Source organism: Pteropus medius, unplaced genomic scaffold (assembly GCF_902729225.1).
Source record: "Pteropus medius unplaced genomic scaffold, Ma_sr-lr_union100, whole genome shotgun sequence".
NCBI lineage: Eukaryota > Metazoa > Chordata > Mammalia > Chiroptera > Pteropodidae > Pteropus > Pteropus medius.
Genome location: NW_024350927.1, coordinates 119,806 through 138,003, shown reverse-complemented (window position 1 = coordinate 138,003; position 18,198 = coordinate 119,806). Strand labels below are relative to the sequence as shown.

At 42.1% G+C, this 18,198-nt stretch overlaps 1 protein-coding gene across 13 annotated transcripts in view; it reads right to left on the bottom strand.

Moving 5' to 3' along the window:
- Positions 1-18,198, bottom strand: part of UBR4 (ubiquitin protein ligase E3 component n-recognin 4) — a 119,520-nt gene that overhangs the window by 43,056 nt on the left and 58,266 nt on the right. For 6 of the 13 annotated variants that reach the window (XM_039842055.1, XM_039842050.1, XM_039842058.1 and 3 more), the window contains 14 exons: positions 16,932-17,062; positions 16,636-16,813; positions 16,072-16,176; positions 14,419-14,574; positions 13,445-13,625; positions 8,283-8,379; positions 7,540-7,647; positions 6,967-7,083; positions 5,800-6,009; positions 3,996-4,145; positions 2,578-2,805; positions 1,721-1,799; positions 789-1,031; positions 72-240 (listed from right to left, as the gene is read on the bottom strand). In XM_039842055.1, coding sequence (XP_039697989.1) covers positions 72-240; positions 789-1,031; positions 1,721-1,799; positions 2,578-2,805; positions 3,996-4,145; positions 5,800-6,009; positions 6,967-7,083; positions 7,540-7,647; positions 8,283-8,379; positions 13,445-13,625; positions 14,419-14,574; positions 16,072-16,176; positions 16,636-16,813; positions 16,932-17,062 — 2,152 coding nt within the window. The remainder of the gene's footprint in view (positions 1-71; positions 241-788; positions 1,032-1,720; positions 1,800-2,577; positions 2,806-3,995; positions 4,146-5,799; positions 6,010-6,966; positions 7,084-7,539; positions 7,648-8,282; positions 8,380-13,444; positions 13,626-14,418; positions 14,575-16,071; positions 16,177-16,635; positions 16,814-16,931; positions 17,063-18,198) is intronic. The other 7 variants (XM_039842053.1, XM_039842056.1, XM_039842060.1 and 4 more) reach the window with 5 other exon arrangements.

Below are 18,198 nucleotides of genomic sequence, written 5' to 3'. Positions count from 1 at the left end.
AACATAAAACCAAGACAGAACTACATCGTCCACTCTGATCCCAGACCCGCACAGAGTGCCCTGGACCCTACCTGTATATATGCAACGTCAGGCAGTGGGCCTGCCAGCGCACCGAGGAAGAATTGGACTCTAACAGGAAGCAACGCAGAAACTGAACCAAGGTCTCCTTATCTGCAAATTTGTTGAGCTGGTTCACCAGAGCTGTGCACAGCTGGTCCTCCTGGCTGCCTGAGCTCTCACCTGCAAGATCAGGGCAAGACTGAGGCTAACGAGTAGGAAGAAACACAGGAAGAAATGACCTAGGGTCATGCCACCAGCGCTACCAGATGGGCAGGGAGGGGAGGCTGTCCATGCCTAAAAGTTTGAACTAAATCGTTATAATGTGAAAACAACTTTCAGTTATTTACTGGGGGACAAAAAAAAAGTCAGCCCCAAATGAGACGTATAATGATGCCACCAAAAAAGCACAGGATAAGGTGCCTACATAAGGCTGTCACTGAACAAACATAGTTACACTGGACAAGGAATTTCCTACCAAATGGCCTACCAAAATGTTCAGCGCACTTTGACCTTTCTTATCACTAACACTTGGTATGGAAAATCACACTGTTTAACGTGTCACTTTCGTTGTAACTGAAAATGGGACCAAAAGTAGAAACTAGAGGGCACTTGGATTTTAGGTCCCCTGTAAATAAGAATAACAACCGCTTCAGAAAAGAATAAACCTGTGCTCCAAGAGAGGCTATGACACACCAGCCTGGTCACCAAGACCACAGGGTGCCTCTTACCCTCCTTCTCCTTTTCCTTTTCTTCTTTCTTGCTCTTCTTAGTGGATGACTTCGACTGTGTCGTGGCTTGTCCAGAGCTGGCAGCCACCGGGGCTGAGGAAGAAGCACTAGAGGACCCTGCCGAGGCCGCCAGAGCAGCGAGCACTTTGCTGCCACACAGAGCACAGGACAGCAGCTGCAGGAGCACCGGAGACACGCCCTCGTCCACCAGGAAACTGACTTGGAGGAGGAAGTACAGGACAGCTGCAGGCAGAGGAGACCACGGCTCAGCTGGACTTGCCCGCCAGGACAGCACGACTTCACCACGTGCAGGGGACCACCCTCCTCCCACCAGCTCCCCCGCCGAGTTCTCTCTGCTGAATGCTGCCAAGGAGAATTTACACCCACTATGGAAATTTCTGACAAGTTTCCTAACAGCTACACAGAGCCTGGCTCCCAGCCCCAGCTTCTCTGAATAAGATGATTCTCTAGACTCCATAGATTCCTCTTTAGCTTCCTCTAGCTCTGGACATCAGATACTCCTCTTTTGTAGCCCCTGTAGCACCCTAAATTTTGTCTACTGACCCTTATCACTCTTTTAAAAGTTTTTACTTATCTTCTTTGCAAGGCAGAGTTCTGTCTACACGGTCATGCACCACATAACATTTCAGTCAACAACAAACATACGACAGTGGTGTACCACAAGGCCTAGGTGTGTAGCAGGCTATACCACCTAGGGTTGCATAAGTGCACTCTATGATGTTCACACAACGATGAAATCACCTAACAACGCATTTCTCAGAACGTGTGCCCATCATTAAGTGAGACTGACTGTATATGTTGCTCATGGCTGTATCTCCTCCAATTTAGTGCTTGGCACATAGTAGACCTCGATAAATAGTTCTTGAAGGAATGAATTACTAATAGCAACCAAAAGGAGTAGCACTGCTTACAGTCATCTTTGATGCAGAATTTCTGCCAGTTGATGGTTCGCTGGGCAGCAATCTCTGCGCAGGCTTTCAGGTGCTCCATCTGAAATGGAAACCCATTGCCAAAAATGAGTCACTCCGCCAAGCAACCCACACGGTACCATGCCAGCTGCCTTGAGGCGTCTTCGTCTTGGCCATGGATGCAAACTGAACACGGCCCTCTGTGCAAGGCTGAGCCAGTACACTGGTGAACCTGGGACCAAGGCCCACACTCAGTGTTCTTACTGTTCGACTCCCCACCACACAAAGTCCCTGTGTTTTCAGGCATTCCTCAGATCACTTAGTAATACAGCAGCAAGGATAGGCCAAAACTTGGGAAACTATAATCCAGTTTACATTTTGCTTGTCAAAAGCACAATGGTCAAGAACACCAAATTAGGAGACTTTAATACTGAGGATGTTCTTTCTAGATGCTCTTTTGCGATATGCTCTATTTACTCCGCAAAGTCCAACCTGCAGGCAGTAACATATCACTTTAGTATTCAAGGGAAAAAAATCAGAGATGCAAAAATTTAAAGCTGATCTTGTTCATGATATGGGTAAATGACACTGAGAAGATGCCCAAGTCACCCCTCCTTATAATGGAGGAACCACTGCTAGGTAGGGGTAGGAATGGTGACCCAGAATGGTGACTCAGACCCAGAGGCCAACTACATGTGGTATAGCACTCAATCAAGTATCACGGATTTACCCTGCTCTCAACCCTGGCCATGATGTACCCTAAATATCTCCAAGCCCTGTACTGCTCCATCCAATTACCTACTACGCAGAGCTTCGTCACATGCCCTCTCCCAGCCCTACCATTTCCGACCCCCTCGTACCAGGCTGATGAGTGTGTCGTACTGCAAGGCAGAGCCTGAGCTGGCTGTGACCACGCTTGCCCGGAGGAATATCCCCTGCTCCTCCAGCAACTTCTTGATCCCACGCACGTGGGAGTCCAGAGTGTGCAAATCCCGGAGCTGGCGGTATTTCTCCTTTGAGCCACAGATGAAGAGCAGAAGTTTGCGGACTTGACGGCGCACAAATGGAGTCTGCTGGATCATCAGGTACTTGAGGGGAGAAAGAACACCAAGAGCCAATGACTCTGGAACTGAATCTGAACCAACAACAGCTCCCTGGGTTTTCGTTAACTGTTATTAAAAACTGGTGAGAAACACAAACCAAGCTATTTCCCCACAACCAAGCTAGCTTCCAGTGATAGAAAGGCATAAAAAGAAAGAAGTCAAAGAGGAAAAAATAAGACTATTCCTGCTCCCCTTTCTGGAATACTTAGGAATTTACAGGTGGGCCTCTACTCTGGCCCATACAGAGTAAAACTGTTAAGAAAAAAAAAAAAACATTCAGAATCTCTGTCAGGTAAAAGAGCTAGGAAAGAGCTTGGATTGTTAACTTCTTGACATAAGCATTTGAGGTTTGCTAATAGATTATTCTATTCAGAGTTAATCTAATGCTTATCATGCTGGTTACTAAGCTATTGCCTCTCAGCTGGTTCCAAACCCACCCTACTGTACCCTCCTCTGTGATGTCCAGAATTCTGCTTTCATTGCTTCTTTGCAGCTGGCTCCCTTTTGCTAATAGGGAGCACTAGAGGGACACTGGAAGGCAATAGGAAAAGAAGAGACTTGCTTCTTATTTGCCTACTATCCTAGCAACAGCCCTTCACCTGTCAGCCTCCATCATTTCTTTCGTATTCAAAGACAAACCAATTATAGTTGGTTTTAATGATCGGCTTCTTTCAGTACTCAGAATCAACCACATCATGTCCCCTCTGCTCAGAGCTCCTGCGGTCACTGCTCAGATCCACTGGGCCTCTCTTCATACCTAAGGCTGCTGGGAGCTGCTGTTTGCAGTCACTATCTCAGTTACCTCAATGTTCCCTTTTCATCTTTTTGCTTCTTCAATGGCTGTTTAACCAAATCCCTATATTAAAATCTCTGTTAACTTAACTAGTATACTTTCCATTTTCTGGACAGAGTCCAAATGATCAAACTTGTCCATCATCACCATATGTGGGGGAAGTGAAACAGACAAAATCAGGAACTAAAGTGGGTAGCTTGCTTTGATGCACATCCTCCACAGTTTCACTATGTAGTACACTCTAGAGGGGCGAGACCTAAATGGTGGGAGGGAATCTGCTAGGGAAAATACTGTACGAGGGTTAAGATAAAACGGGGCCACAAAAGTAGTCACAGCCAATGTGTCCTCTCCTCAATGGGCACTGCTTGGGACCTTCACTTACCTCTGAGAGAAAGTAAAACCATGAATGATCAAAGACAGGAGGTGGGATTCGAGAACTGGTGTCGGCAATCTTTTTGATTTGGTATGGGAGCCTCAGCACCATCTCTGTTAGAAGCTGAGTGTAGGCCTCAAACACATCAGCAGCATGACCCTGTAGGAAGAACATTTGTGTAAGAACCTGTGACTGACAATTTCTATGACCACTCTTAGAAAAAAGGCTGACCATACTAGGCATACCTTATATTGGAGTCAGTCAACGGCACCTGTCAAAGCCAGAGCCATCGCTGACTGACAATTTAGTTTACAAACAAAGCAAGGCCCCAGGCTTCTGGAGGCAATTTCACTACATGCAAAGGTGACAGTGGAGACAGATCTATCTCGCTGCTCTTAAAAGTTCTAACATTACACTCTGTGGTTTTGGGGAAAGATGACTTTCTATGAGAGATGTATTCCATTGCCTAGAACCAAAACTTCCATAATAACAAGAAATATTTAAATAAACCAAGGGGGCCAGGATGACTGAACTCAGTGGAGAGTCTGGATTCACATCATACAGAGGGGCCAGGGTACGGAGGGGTTGGAGGACAGTGGAAACGACAGCTACCCCGCAAGCTGTGTGGTCCTCAGGAACAGTCTGCACAATGTGTCTCATATATTCATTCACCAGTTATTTACCGGTTCTGTGCCAAGCAGTGGGGGTGTAAACAGGAACAAAATATAGTCTTTGCAGATAGTTTAGAGGGAACACTCCGCATATGTGCACAGGGCACTCTGAGAACCTGGGAAAAGGCTATCTCAATCAGACATGATAGCAGGCAAGTGTGTACTGGGGAAGGTTTTCCCAAGGATCCAATGCTTGAACTGGGTCGTGAGGGACTGGGAATTAGCTAGATGGGAGAAGAAAGGGATGCAGAGGGAGAGGAAAGAATTTCAGAAGAGACAGCATCCACAAAGGCAACATGCCACATCTTGGAAAATGCACAGGTTAGTAGGGCTGTATGCAGGAGCTGAATCCTCAAAGAACTTTTTGGCCTAAAATTATAAAAAAAAAAAAAAAAAAACACACACACCAAAAGGTCATAAAAAAAGAGAAAAGTATGATCAGATTCACATTTTATACCTGTTATACTCCAATACTATTCAGAGCAGTTCTGAGTACATGGTAAGAAGCACAGCTAGTACAACCTGCTAGCTCCATTACACAAATTCAATAGAATAGAAATGATTATAATAATGAACATTTATTGAGCACTAGTCAGTTACAAACATCAGCTCATTCAATGCTCACAACAACTCTATAAAGCAGATATTGTATCCTAGATTTGTGTATCTTTATTTTCCAGGTACACAAACTGAGGCTTACTGAAGGTTAGATATAACTTCTCCCAGCCTCATCGCTAGTGAGTGGGAATGCTTGTTCCCACTTACCTGATCAGAAAGCCCACCCTCTAAACTAGCATGTTAAAAGGACTCTAATGACAGCAGGGGGAGTCTCTCACATATACATTAAGACGTGACCCACTACTGATAACTTGACCTCGTACCGTCTCATTTTTTCCTAAGGACCTCGACATGAAAGGACATGACTGTCTGATTTCATTTGATGCCTCGGGTTTACAAAGTGTCAGGAATTAGGATCCCTGCAAGCGTATGGAAGAAGTGATTACTTATTAAATCACGCTGAGAGTAAACCTCATCAAGGAATGCAGGCTCCCTTTGCAGCTCCTTCAGCTCTACTCAGCATGAAGAAGCGAGTGCTCTGGATGAGAGAGAAAAGCAGCTCTTTGTCCAGAGAAGGACCTCACCTTCACATACTGGCGGAGGAAGAACGGGCTCATGTCAGGTGGAGAGGAAGTAGTATGTGGTTTCAGCAACTGGCTGGTAGCCACGGGCTCCTCATCATTCTGTTGGCTTTTCCAATACTCCAGCAGGGATTTGAGCACGTGCAGGCAGTAATCCACAGCCCCAGAGCTCAGCAGGGCTGCTGCAGTGGCACTGGAGATGAGGGAAGATGACTGGGAGGGCGAGAACAGGGAGAAGGTAAAAATGGCTTGTTAATGCAGCCAGGTATTGAGGGGAGAAAACACTCACAATAGAATCAGTTATCATGGAAGTAGGTTAGTTAGTCTCTTAAGTTAAATGTTTCCCAATTAGCTCAAACATGTCCCTAACTCTTTTGAATAATGGCATATAAGAGAAAACAAACAAAAGAAAACAAAAAAAAAGTCAGTTCGCAACTCTGATCTCCCTACACACACCTGCCAGAGGTCAAGGGGCAAGGATGAGATAACCTTTCCACCTGGAGGGAATGCATTTTCTCTTTTCCCTTGGGCAACCAGAAAAGAAGCCCACTTCAAGGAAAAGAGAGAAAACTTTCCACTACAGACACTCCTTAGCAACCCCACCCTCCCAGTAGGGGCTCTTCTCACAGAACCAGCTTCCAAAAGAGACTGGGTGAGTGTTCACATGAATAAAAAAGTAGGAGAAAAGCTACTGTAAATAAAACCATTAGGAGAGCCTTGCAAATCCCAGCAAACCCCACAGCTCTTAAGCTCATTAAGATTGGATGCAGTTCAGCCTCCATTTCTACCTTCTCTGCTTTGTGCTAATCTCCTTTCCACCACGCACATGCTGCTTTCTCTCTGCTTTATTACCATACCTTATAGCAACATACAGCAGGGGAATCCTCTTAGCCACTCCGCCTTGCAGAACAGTCCCCTGCTTTCCAATAATGGAACTTTCAAACCCTTTAACCCCTCCAATGGAGGGATTGTTGGCAAAGATCAGGGCTTGGAAGGGATTCGGAAAAACGTGAGGTCTCTGTTCTTGAAGAGGTAACAGCTTAGAATCTAACTCCTCTCGAGCAACAACGGTCTATTCCAACAGAGGACTATCACCTGTGCCCTCAGCCCTAACACAACCAGACAACCCTCTTATCTTTTTCTGCACCCGTAAGTTCAAAGCAAAAATACCTCACATACGGAAGACTTGGATCCAGATTTGGTCCGAGACATGAAGACACTCAGGAGTCTCATTACTACCAGATGGACTTCATTCAGGGCACTGCGCTCATTCTTCTTGGAGACATCCTGCAGGCAGAAGTGGAGCCCGGAAGCCCAGACTTACTTTTAAGCTTGAGGCATCGTCTGAACAAGATTCCCTCAAGCCTTTCAGTTCTAAATGTTCCAGACGCAGAGGTAAAACAAGCTCAACGTATCCCTGAACTATACCTGGACTACCTAGAGCCTGATACACTTAGGAGGCCCTATTAGGATATAAACAACTAATTTACTGTTTCCACCTTGAGAGCTACAACAGGTCCATGAGGGCAGGGGACTTCGTCTTGTTCCTCATTTATGCCCAGATCCAAAACATGTCTGGGCTAAAGTAGGCACTGAAAACATTTTTGTTGAATCAATACAACTGGAGCCCTCAGTGGATGGTTACCCCTGAAAATAGGGAAAGTTCCTCTAAGAGAGGAATGAAAAACTCAGAATTGATCCCAGCCAATCCCTTTCTCACACAGTATGACTTTCAAATTTTACCTTTTTATCCATGCCCAGTTCAGCAATAAGCTGGGAAAGCAGGTTGTCCAGGGCCCCTTTGTCCTTCTCATCTTCTCCATCCAGATCTGCAGTGAGCATCAGAATGACCTAGAAGTCAACAGAGAGATAAAACATGAAAGCCAATTCCCTAGAGAACAACTTGAAACACAAGGCTTTCAGAAGAAATCCCAACCTTCCTGACTTCCCTGTCAATCCTAACGGTGATCCATGAAAAGGTTCTAAATCGCAAGGTATCTGAAGTGTAAGTTTCCAAAGTCAAAATAGTCCAATTCTGATATATACCACACCTGGCATCACAGAAAATGTTTTGCAAAAAGTCTCTAAAACTAAATGACTAACCAACATACGTCCAACCAAAATGGGCTAAGAATTGAAGAACAATTTTGCCCAAGAGGAAGGCAGCTAGTGGGAGAACAGCTGTCACAAGACCACACTCTACTACTAATATTAATAAAGAATCGCTATGGACTAAATTTCTGGAGCAGACTTTTGCTCCTGGCTCTGCCAATAACGAGCTAGATGACTGTGGACATTTTTAAAAAATTATCTGACCCCCGGGCATGTCATCTATAAAATGAAGGGCTGTGACTTGCAGTTCGAAATTGCATTCCATTGTTCTATGACCTAATACCAAAGTCTTATAGAGCCTCTGGAAGAGAGATGACAGCATGCTTAAAGATGGTCCAACTGTAATGTGACAGACTCAGTGAACTGAGGGATACCTGCATGTACGGGATGGCCCGGACACCCCCAACATTTCGTAACTGGGGCAAGGTTTGCAGTAGTCTCTCCAACAGCATCAGACGGACCATGTGCAGCCTAAAAGGCCAAAGAAAATAGATGAAACACGAGCTAGTACACAATCACTAACCAGCTGAATATAGTTCTTTCCTCCTGCCAGCAAAGTAAACAAGGAGCACGTGCTTAGAAACAATCTTAGCATTTAAAAATGCTAATAAATGCCTATATGGTATACCAGCAACATAGGATAATCTCACTCTGTTAAAAGGGAGTAAAACTGTCCCAAATTACAACTGATGGTATTGAAAAGCTGCTACATTAAAGTTAAAATAGTTCTCAAGCAATCAGGTCCTAGCAGTTCTCAGTATCAAAAGCAAATCCTCAATAGTAAGCCCTATGGTTTTTTTCAACACATGGCCCTATTCTGCCTCCAGGCATTATCTTCTGGCATTCTTCTATCTATAATTCTATATCATCCAGCTGCATAGTGACCAAACTCTTTCTTGCTCATGCTCTCCAAATCCTCAGGAAGGTCGGTCACTGCTTTATCCTCTCACACCTTAATTATTTTTCCTAGTGTAAAATTCAACTTCAACACCGCCCTTCCCATACTAGACCCATGAGTTTGCCCATATATTCAGCGGCCGCTACCCAGCCTTCTTCATTTGCAGATAGACAGCTGGGCTTTCCATACTAAGTGTGTGCAGCTGGTTCTCTAGTGACTACACTGATTCAAAAGGACCAATATGAAAATTAACTAATTAGGGTTGGTTGGCACTCTCGCCTAACACAGTCTTAAACAGATTTAAGAGTACATTTGCTGAATGAATTGAATAGATTCACTCTCACAGTTAGTAAACTGTTCATTTTGCAGACTATGTGTAAGAAACCATATGCCTGTATTTTTTTTTTAAGTGTGATTTTTATGTATTACATACATATCCTAACAGGTATCCAGAACATTTTCAAAACAATCTAAGTTTGAACGAAAGTGCAGCATCTTACTTGAATAACAAATGACTTCATTCTAAAAAGAACTTGAAGGAATAAGCGTAATGTCCTTCAGAATCCTGTAACACGTAAAAGCCCACACGTGAATCCATGAATAATTAAGCAAGCTGTGTGGCGATTACAAATGAATAATAGTTGCTCAGGAATGAATGAGGTAAAAGTGAGCAAAGATGAGATGACTTTTAGGATAAAACATAAGCTTTGAGATGGATTAAAATTTCCAGATTTGAAGAACATGCATGTGAACATGATAAACACACATAAAGGAAAAGTCAACAAAATAAACAGAGTCTGGATCTGGACCAAGTTCATGCCAGATGACTGGCTTTTCAAATTCTTTGACAGTATTCTTAAAACTTAACAATAAAATTAAACACTGTAGCAAAAATTGCAATTTCAAAACAATTTAGTTATTCTATTATTTAAAACAAATCACCTAATTATTTAATTAACTTATTCCTGAAAAAACATTAACTTAAAACCACTTAAGAGACTTCCATTATCAATATGGCTAGGATACCTAAATTGACCCTCCTGCTAAAAACAACTAAAAATTTTTTAAAAAAAAAAAAAAGTGTGTGTGTGTGTGTGTGTGTGTGTGTGTGTGTGTGTGTGTGTATAATTTTAGAAGGAATGACAGATCTCAAAACATTTCAAAGGACTGAAATCATATTGTATGTCCCCCAACCATAGCAAATTAAACCATAAATCGTTAACAGAAAAATAATTAGAAAATCTCCAAATGTTTGGAAATTCAGCAACATATTTCTAAATGCAGTATGAGTCCAAAGACTAAATAACAACAGAATTTAGAACACACTTTAACTGAACAGCAATGAAAATACAACATATCAAAATATGTGGGTTCCTGCCAAAGCAAGGTTTAAAGGAAATTTTAGAGAGACATATATAGCTTCAAATATGTATTTAAAAGTAAAGATTTTAAATCAGTGATTTAAGCTTCCACCTTATGAAGCTAGAAAAAAGAACAGAAAATTAAGCCCCCAATAATAAGGTACTAAAAAAAGTAAGAAGAGAGAGAAAATAATAAAGTGGAAATAAAAAAGAAGCAGACTTACAACAGAGAAAAAATAAAGCCAAAAGCTAGTTCTTTGTAAATAAAAGTTGAAAACTCTTAGAAAGACAGGTTTTTGAAAAACAAAAGTTACCAATATTAAAAATAAAAAGTGGTACATCACTACAGATCCTAAAGATATTAAAAGGATGACAAAATATATTATGAGCAACCTTATGCCAATAAAGTTCATGACCTAAATAAATATACAACATACCAAATCTGGCACATGAAGAAACAGAATAATTCCATATCATTTAAAAAAATAAATCTATAATTAAAAATCTTTCATTAAAAGTCCAGACCCAGATGACCTCACAGCTTTTATAAATTTTCCCAAGAATTTATACATGAAATAATACTGGTCTTACACACACTCCTCTAGAGAAGAGAAAGGGAAAAAATGTCCTCCCTTACTTTATGAGGCCAGAATAACATGCATCCCAATACCTGAAGAAGACATTTCAAAGAAGAAAAATCACAGGCCTAACTAAAATATCAGCAAATAAAATCCAGTAATACAAAGGATAGGACATGATAATTAACTGTCCTCACAAGGTTGGTTTAATAATGGAAAAATCAATTAATATAATTTACAACCTCAAACAGAATAAATAAGATATATATACCAACTCAATACGTGCAACAAAATCCATTAGAAAGCTTCAAAAACCCATTCAAGATAAAAAGCTTCTAGCAAACTAGGACCAGAACTTCACTAATTAGATATCCATAGGAAGCTCTCTCTAGTTAGCATTATACTTAATGGGAAAATATTGAACCTTTTCCCCTGTGTTTGGGAATGCAATAAGGATGCCCACCTTCACTACTCCTTTTAACACCATCCTAGTCAATGCAATAAGACAAGAAAAGGCAATTAAAAGGTATAAAAATTGGAGAGAAGAGAAAAAAGTTAACACTGTTATTATTTGCAGGTCACAAGACTGTACAAGCAGGATCTACAATTAGAAATAATCTATAATTAGAATTAACCTAATTATCAAAATCTATAACTAGGGTTTAATAAGCACCTTTATAAGAGATCACTGAATACAAAGTCAAGATAGAAACAACGAGCTCCCCAGCAATTATGAAATTACTTGGCCAAGAGATTGAATGAAAATACAAACACGAGGGGATAAACAGAGCCCTGAGACTGATTTTAGGGCATTTGAAAATTCAAAGCGATGATGCTCTGAAGACAACTTGAACATCTGGTTACTAGAACCTCACAGAGCATCTGGAACAGAAAAAAGATTCCAGAAATTGCCCCAAGTGGGCAGTTTTCTGAGAACCTCACAGAAGAACCACAGAAGGCAATACCATCAATTTAAAAGTTAATAGAAACAGACTATTCCCCCCCGCCACACACACATACTTCTTCCCCACCCAGGAACCTATAACAAAAATTGGCTAATTCAAATTTGACACTGAGAGGAAGAGAGGGAAAAAAAAATAGCTGCTAAGAATATAGTCCAATTTATACATTTTTTTTTTCTTCTGGTTAATACTTTTTGTGTCCTTATTTAAGAAATCTTGCCAATCCCAAGTTAGTAGACATTTTGTCTACTAAAACCTGCAAAGTAATACCTTTTGCATTCAAATCTATAGTCAACTGATTTTTCTGTATAAGATCAGGTCAAGATTCAATTTATTCTGTATTCATTTCCAACTGACCCATTGCCATTTATTGAAAAGATCATCTTTTCCTCCATTGTACAGAAAAGTTATCTTTGTCATAAATCAGGTGACCATGTATGTGGATTTGTTTCTGAACTCTAGTCTGTTTCATTAATCTATTTGTCTATCCTTGTACTATTATCCAACTGCCTTACTTACCATAGCTTTAAAATACTATAAAGCTACAGTTGTGTAGAATCTTTGTAGGTTTTCTTCAATATTGCTTTCGATATTGCTAATCATAATTCCTTACTCTCCAAATAAATTTTAGTATCAGCTTGTCAATTTTGACACATGCATAAAACCAGCTGAGATTTCTGACTGGGATTTTACTGAATATATAACAATTTTAAGACAACTGTCATCTTTATAATAATGAGTCTTTCAACCCACAGACATGTTATATTCCTTCACTTATTTATGTTTCGTAGTTTTCAACGTATATATCTTTCAAACTTATACCTAAACATTTGATGTTATCTGATGCTACGCAAATAGATCTCAAGAAACTATAATTAAGCAGATAAAAATTTTTGAAAAAGAAAAGAGACATGAAGAAAGGAATACAATGGTCTCACTTCTATTTAAGTGGAGTCCCAGAAAGAGAAATAACAGAAAATAAGGCAAAAGCAATATTCAATGAGATTAATGGCTGATAATTTTCCAGAACGGGAGACACTAAACCACATATTCTAGTAGAACAAATATAAAGAAACCCATCCTCAAACATATCCTAGTAAAACCTACAAAAAATGAAAACATAAAGATCTTAAAAGCAGCAGTAAAGATATTATTTTCAAAGGAGTAATAGTTATAATAGCAGGCGACATCTCATCAGTGTTAATAGCTACCGTTTTCAACTTCGGCAGAATAAAACTGTCAGCTCAAAAACTGTATACCCATCAAAATACATTTTAAAAAATATATTTTCCATTACCTTATAAACATGCTGAACAAGAAGCTATTTCTAATGTATGCTTAATAACTATCACTGTTGAACTCATAGCGGTGCCATTTATAAAGAGAATGCTACAAAATAAGTTAATGGATAATGATGAAATAAGGAAGATCTGAGGGATGGGGATATATGTTTTTATGCTAATCATTTCACAGTTACTAAGGGATGTACGTAAACCTTAAAAGAAAAACCACTTTTTATTCTCTCTGCAATTGATCTGATGTAATTCTAATTAGGACAAAGACAGATCTAGAGCATGTGTTAAGATTTTAAACTGTTTCGTGAATTTATTACCTTTATACTTCAAGAGAAATATACTGTTATTACCACTCCACCTCCTGCAACAGATCCATCATCCTGTTCCTGAAATTCTCCCATAGGAAAGAAAACCTACGGACTGAGAATGAGAAGGTCCTGACCTGTTGCTAGTGTGGACATCTCCTTCCCCTTCCCCTTCCCCTTCTCCTTCTCCCTCAGAGCCGTCTCCTTCCTGGTGTCCAGTAGTGGTGCTGATGGCACCAGTGCTTGAGCTGACACTTCCTGGTCCAGCCGGATGCCCCTCTGCTGTGCCATCTCCGTAAGCACTGCTCCGGCCAGATACTAGAGGTAAATGGGTTAAAAAGTACAAATCAACTCCCAAAGTATGACGGAATCCAATGCATTCTGAAGTCAGCAACAGAAGATGACTGGTAGCTTTAGACGTGTTTTTCTTCTGTGCAAAGCTAAGTAACAATGGAATTCATGATTCTGACGCCATAGCACTAAGCTAAATGACTCAGGGCAGCCATTTGTCCTTCTGCAGAACCTAAGATCTACCTACAAGAACGATCTTAATCTCAGCTGTTGATAACTTCCACTCATGTTCCAGAGGAAACATACACTGATTTGAGAATCTAGACATCAGCGACTCTTTAATCTCCTCCATAAAAAATTTTCATATACAATTCTTAAATGGCTGTGTCATGTTCCCTCATTCTAGAGCCCCATCCTATCAGCTAGCACACTATGAAGAAGGCCTACAACATTAACACGTTAGATCATGAGCAACGATTGCCCAAAGTATCTTCCCACAATAGACGAGCAAAACTGTAGTGACAGATTTCCATAATTGTTTTAGATTAATCATGCTTTGGGATTATGCATGCCGTTGCTTTCTTCCACTAACACATAATTAAAAGCTGTCTGTAAAATATTTCAATATGAACCTCACTGAGCTTACACTATTATCACTGAACATTTGAAACTCCAGGAGGGAGATCAAATGAATTCCGTTAAGACTTCCAGTAAGTCTCCAAAGCTTCCCTCTGCTGAAACCAATCCCAGGACCCAGGTAGGGATTATGTGTTTGTCCCCACCCTCCACCCAAGGAGATCAGGACCCCAAGCCACATTACCACTGTGCTCGCCAGCCACTGAGTCCACCGCACTTCCCCCGCTCTCCGAGCCCACACTACCACCGTGGTCAGCAGGAGAGGTCCGAAGCGTGGAACCATCAGTCGCTGCTGTGCTGCCCTCGTCATCTGAGGCTGGAGCTGAGAGAGTAACGAGAGCTGTTACAGGTAAAAACCCCTCCTTGGGACGAAAGCATCAAACCATACAGTGCAGTGGGCACAATGCAGTTATCTAGCCTGTCATCAAAGAAAAAAGGGAAAGATTTGCTTTGCTGGTTAATCACTAACAATAACAAACACTATACACGGTGCATTGCAAACAGTACTTAGATGGAAGTGAAAACCCAGTTCACTGGGCATTTCCTTCGCTGTTCTATTATGGTGCAAATAAAACAGTGCAGAGATTCAGTAAGAATCTGTGACATAGACGCTCAGTTTTCTAGGTAAAATGCTTCATGGGCACCATTGTGTAGGTGTTACTGACACCTGCTGAGATCAGAAACTAGCCATTACCATTCAAAGCACAGAACTCTGAATTTTAATGAGATTTGTTTTGTAATCAGTTAATTCGTGCTATGTTAGGAAATCACTTTTCACGAGCTCTCAATCAACCCTGTTTTTCTTTCTAATTGGGTGGTCCAGAGGGGAGCTCATTGGACAATTTCACCCCTCCTAATCATCCTTATTAGACGCTACTAATGAAGCAAGGAAATTCCCCAGAGACAGCCACAGCATCCGGGATCAGGGCTGAGCTGAGACAGGAGGAAAATGCTGGATGAGATACATGGGGGAGGAAAGCCGAGACAGCCACAGAGCACAGTAGGAACACAACTGGCATAGCGTGACAGCGACCTCCAAGCCTGAGATGATAGCAACTAAAGAGACCTAAGGAAAGCAATAAGCCATGGCAGCAGGTGAGAGGGGACAGCCAATTTCTCCCTTTCTTATCTATCCAAGGTAAAACTTCAAAAGAAAAAAAAAAGGAAACAAATACAGGGAAGCAGCAGTCTTAAAATCTAAATCAACCCTTTTATTACTCAGGGGTTGATTTTCCAGTGGCTTGTTCAGATGTTCCATCCTCCTCTGTTCGGCCCAACTCTCCACTCAGGAAATTTTATTTTTCTTATCAGATTAAGAAAGAGATTGAAAGTGAAGACAAAGTAAGGTCTGAAGATTTCCTAAGCATCTAAATTGTGCACGAAATCCCTACCTCCCAGGCTCACAGATCCCTTGAGGGTTAACCACACTGACCTGAAGCATAACTGTCTTCTTGAAGCTTCACTTTTATTTGCAAATGAGCTCTATTTCTTGTCTACCTTTTAATGTTGTCTAAAATATCAGAACTCTGGTGAAGAACCCTGAAAGCTGTAATTTAAGCCCTGCAAAGCTGATCAACCTGCAAGCTGCTCTCTTGGCCTTTTCTGGGGGAATTAGCTGAAGCCAGGCAGCATGCAAAGTGTGGGGAAGCGAAGCCATGAGCACCTTTGCAGAGCTGCATCAGTATGCCTTTCCACACTCGTATTTCCAAAGCAAAGGCAGAAGCAGGAAGTCCAGAATGGCCTGTCAAAGCAGCTGCCCGTTACACTCTCACAGCACTGGAAACAAGGCCTGAGGGTCCTGAGGCCCTGAGCCGTGCTCCTTGCTGCGGACAGTTACCTGATGCTGTGGTGTCAGAGAGGGTTCCTGCGTCCAGAGAGGAAGAGCTGGGTGCCTGGCCGGACAGCCCCAGGCTCTGCAGGCCCAGGGCACTGCTGCTGCTGCCTGGGAAACAAGTGGAGAGTGAGCACAACATCCCCACCAGACCCCATCCACAACGCTGCTTGGGCCACCTGCTGCCCTCAGGAGTCTAAACTCACCAGCGTGTGACCCCTCTGGCCTATAGGAAGGTAATCAATAGCTATTGCTGTCCAACCACATTTGGTTACAGAGGTGGTAGAAGGCTTCCTTCAGCCTCAGGTAGGACACAGGCTGGAGGAATCTAACAGATTTAGGAAGAAATAATCCAAAGACCAAACTAACAGAAACTATGAGATTGGCTCCAGACTGAAAACGCCACCACAATCCCTCTCACTCTCCACCTGTATCTCTGAACAGCTCTCACCCAGATCGACCTCTCCCCAAATCTGGGGACAAGCTAAGTCAGCTGGACATCAGTAACTGCCAAACCCTCTTTCCTGTGCAAGGCCAATGGGCCGCTCTGATCCTGGCATTGCCTTCTACCTTGTTGGTCCTGCTGCAGGCTCAGGGCAATGGCTAGTTCAACCATGGTCTCGTCATCTGCATCAGGCGGGATGTCCAGCATGGGGGGAAAGCCCTCTGCACCTGCCAGCAGGGCCTCCAGGGGAGAGGGGTTGCCATTGTTGACATTTTCAGCTGTCTCCAGGACCATCGACTCAGACTGCAGAGAGAAAGCTCTGTCAGTGTCCCACGGTATATGGCAGCTTTTGGAAGTCCACTGAATGAGAGTTAGAGGAGAGTCAGAGGCTCCTCCTCCCCTCTCCTGGGGCCAGACTCACCACCATCTCAAAATCTCCATGGTCCACCTCACTCTGTTCCTGGCTTTCCTGACGGATGTGACCACCATTTGGGATCCCTGATGACTGCATTTTCTCATCTGCGTCATCGTCGTCATCATCATCCTTGTCTCCTGAGTCAAAGAAATCCCGGTCATCTAAAGGTGCTTGCAGGTCTTTGCCTCTCTCAGCATGTGGTGTAAGGAGTCCCATAGCAAACGGAAGCCCAGACGAGCTATCGGCTGGCACCTATGCCTTAGAAGTAAACTCCAGGGTGCTATGCCTGGCCTTGTTCTCACACTTCCTGGACCTGGCAGGGTCTGGGAAGATGGGGTTGGCAGTGACAGCTCATCCCCCTTAGGAAATAACTTTTCTAGCTGATGGGAGTAGGGGAACCCTTGGATTCCAAAGAGATTTACATAAAGCAGAGAAATCTAAGGCCAGTACGCCCAAGAGCTCCTACCAACTCTCAGAAGACCTTGGGCAAACAGGAAAAATAATAAAATGAGTTGTTTATCTGTTATCTGTCATGGCAGCTTAGAGTGTTATTTTACTATTTTTTTCCAAAACAACTGGGTGAGATTTTCACACTACATAATCATTGAGAAAAACCAGAATTGAGATGTAAAACCATCAGATGGAAGCTGAGGACACCACTACAGGTCCTGCCCCGGCCAGTTTCTGTGTGACAGGGAGATGCCTTCCTACAAGGGAGAAGTCCAGGTTAGACTCCTACTTGTCAGAAGAGGATGGAGACGTCATCTTCCATTCGATGTGCTGTGAAAGTGTGTGGATGTGGCCTTAACTGGAAACATAACTATCTGCACTCCAGCTTCTCGCCAAAAGTGTACAAACTGTTGTCAAAAGCTTAGATCGGATAAATAATATGCAAGGAAGACTGTCTAAAGGTTACGAAGTTACATGTATTCCTCTAGACCTGCACCGTACCATACAGTAACCACTAGCCACATGTGGCTATTGAGCACTTAAAATGTGACTAGTCCAAATGGAAATATAATTATTAGTACACACTACACACTAGATTAAGATAACACAAAAAAATTTTTAAGGACGCAAAATATTTCACTAATAATTTTTTATACTGGCTACATGTTGAAATATTTTTGATATACTAGGTTAAATAAATAAGTTAACTTCAACATATTTCTTTTTCATCTTTATAATGTGGCTAATAAATTTAAAATCACATATTTGACTTCCACTGGAAATTTACTTCTGAGGCAAATCACGGAACCAGAGTTTTATAATA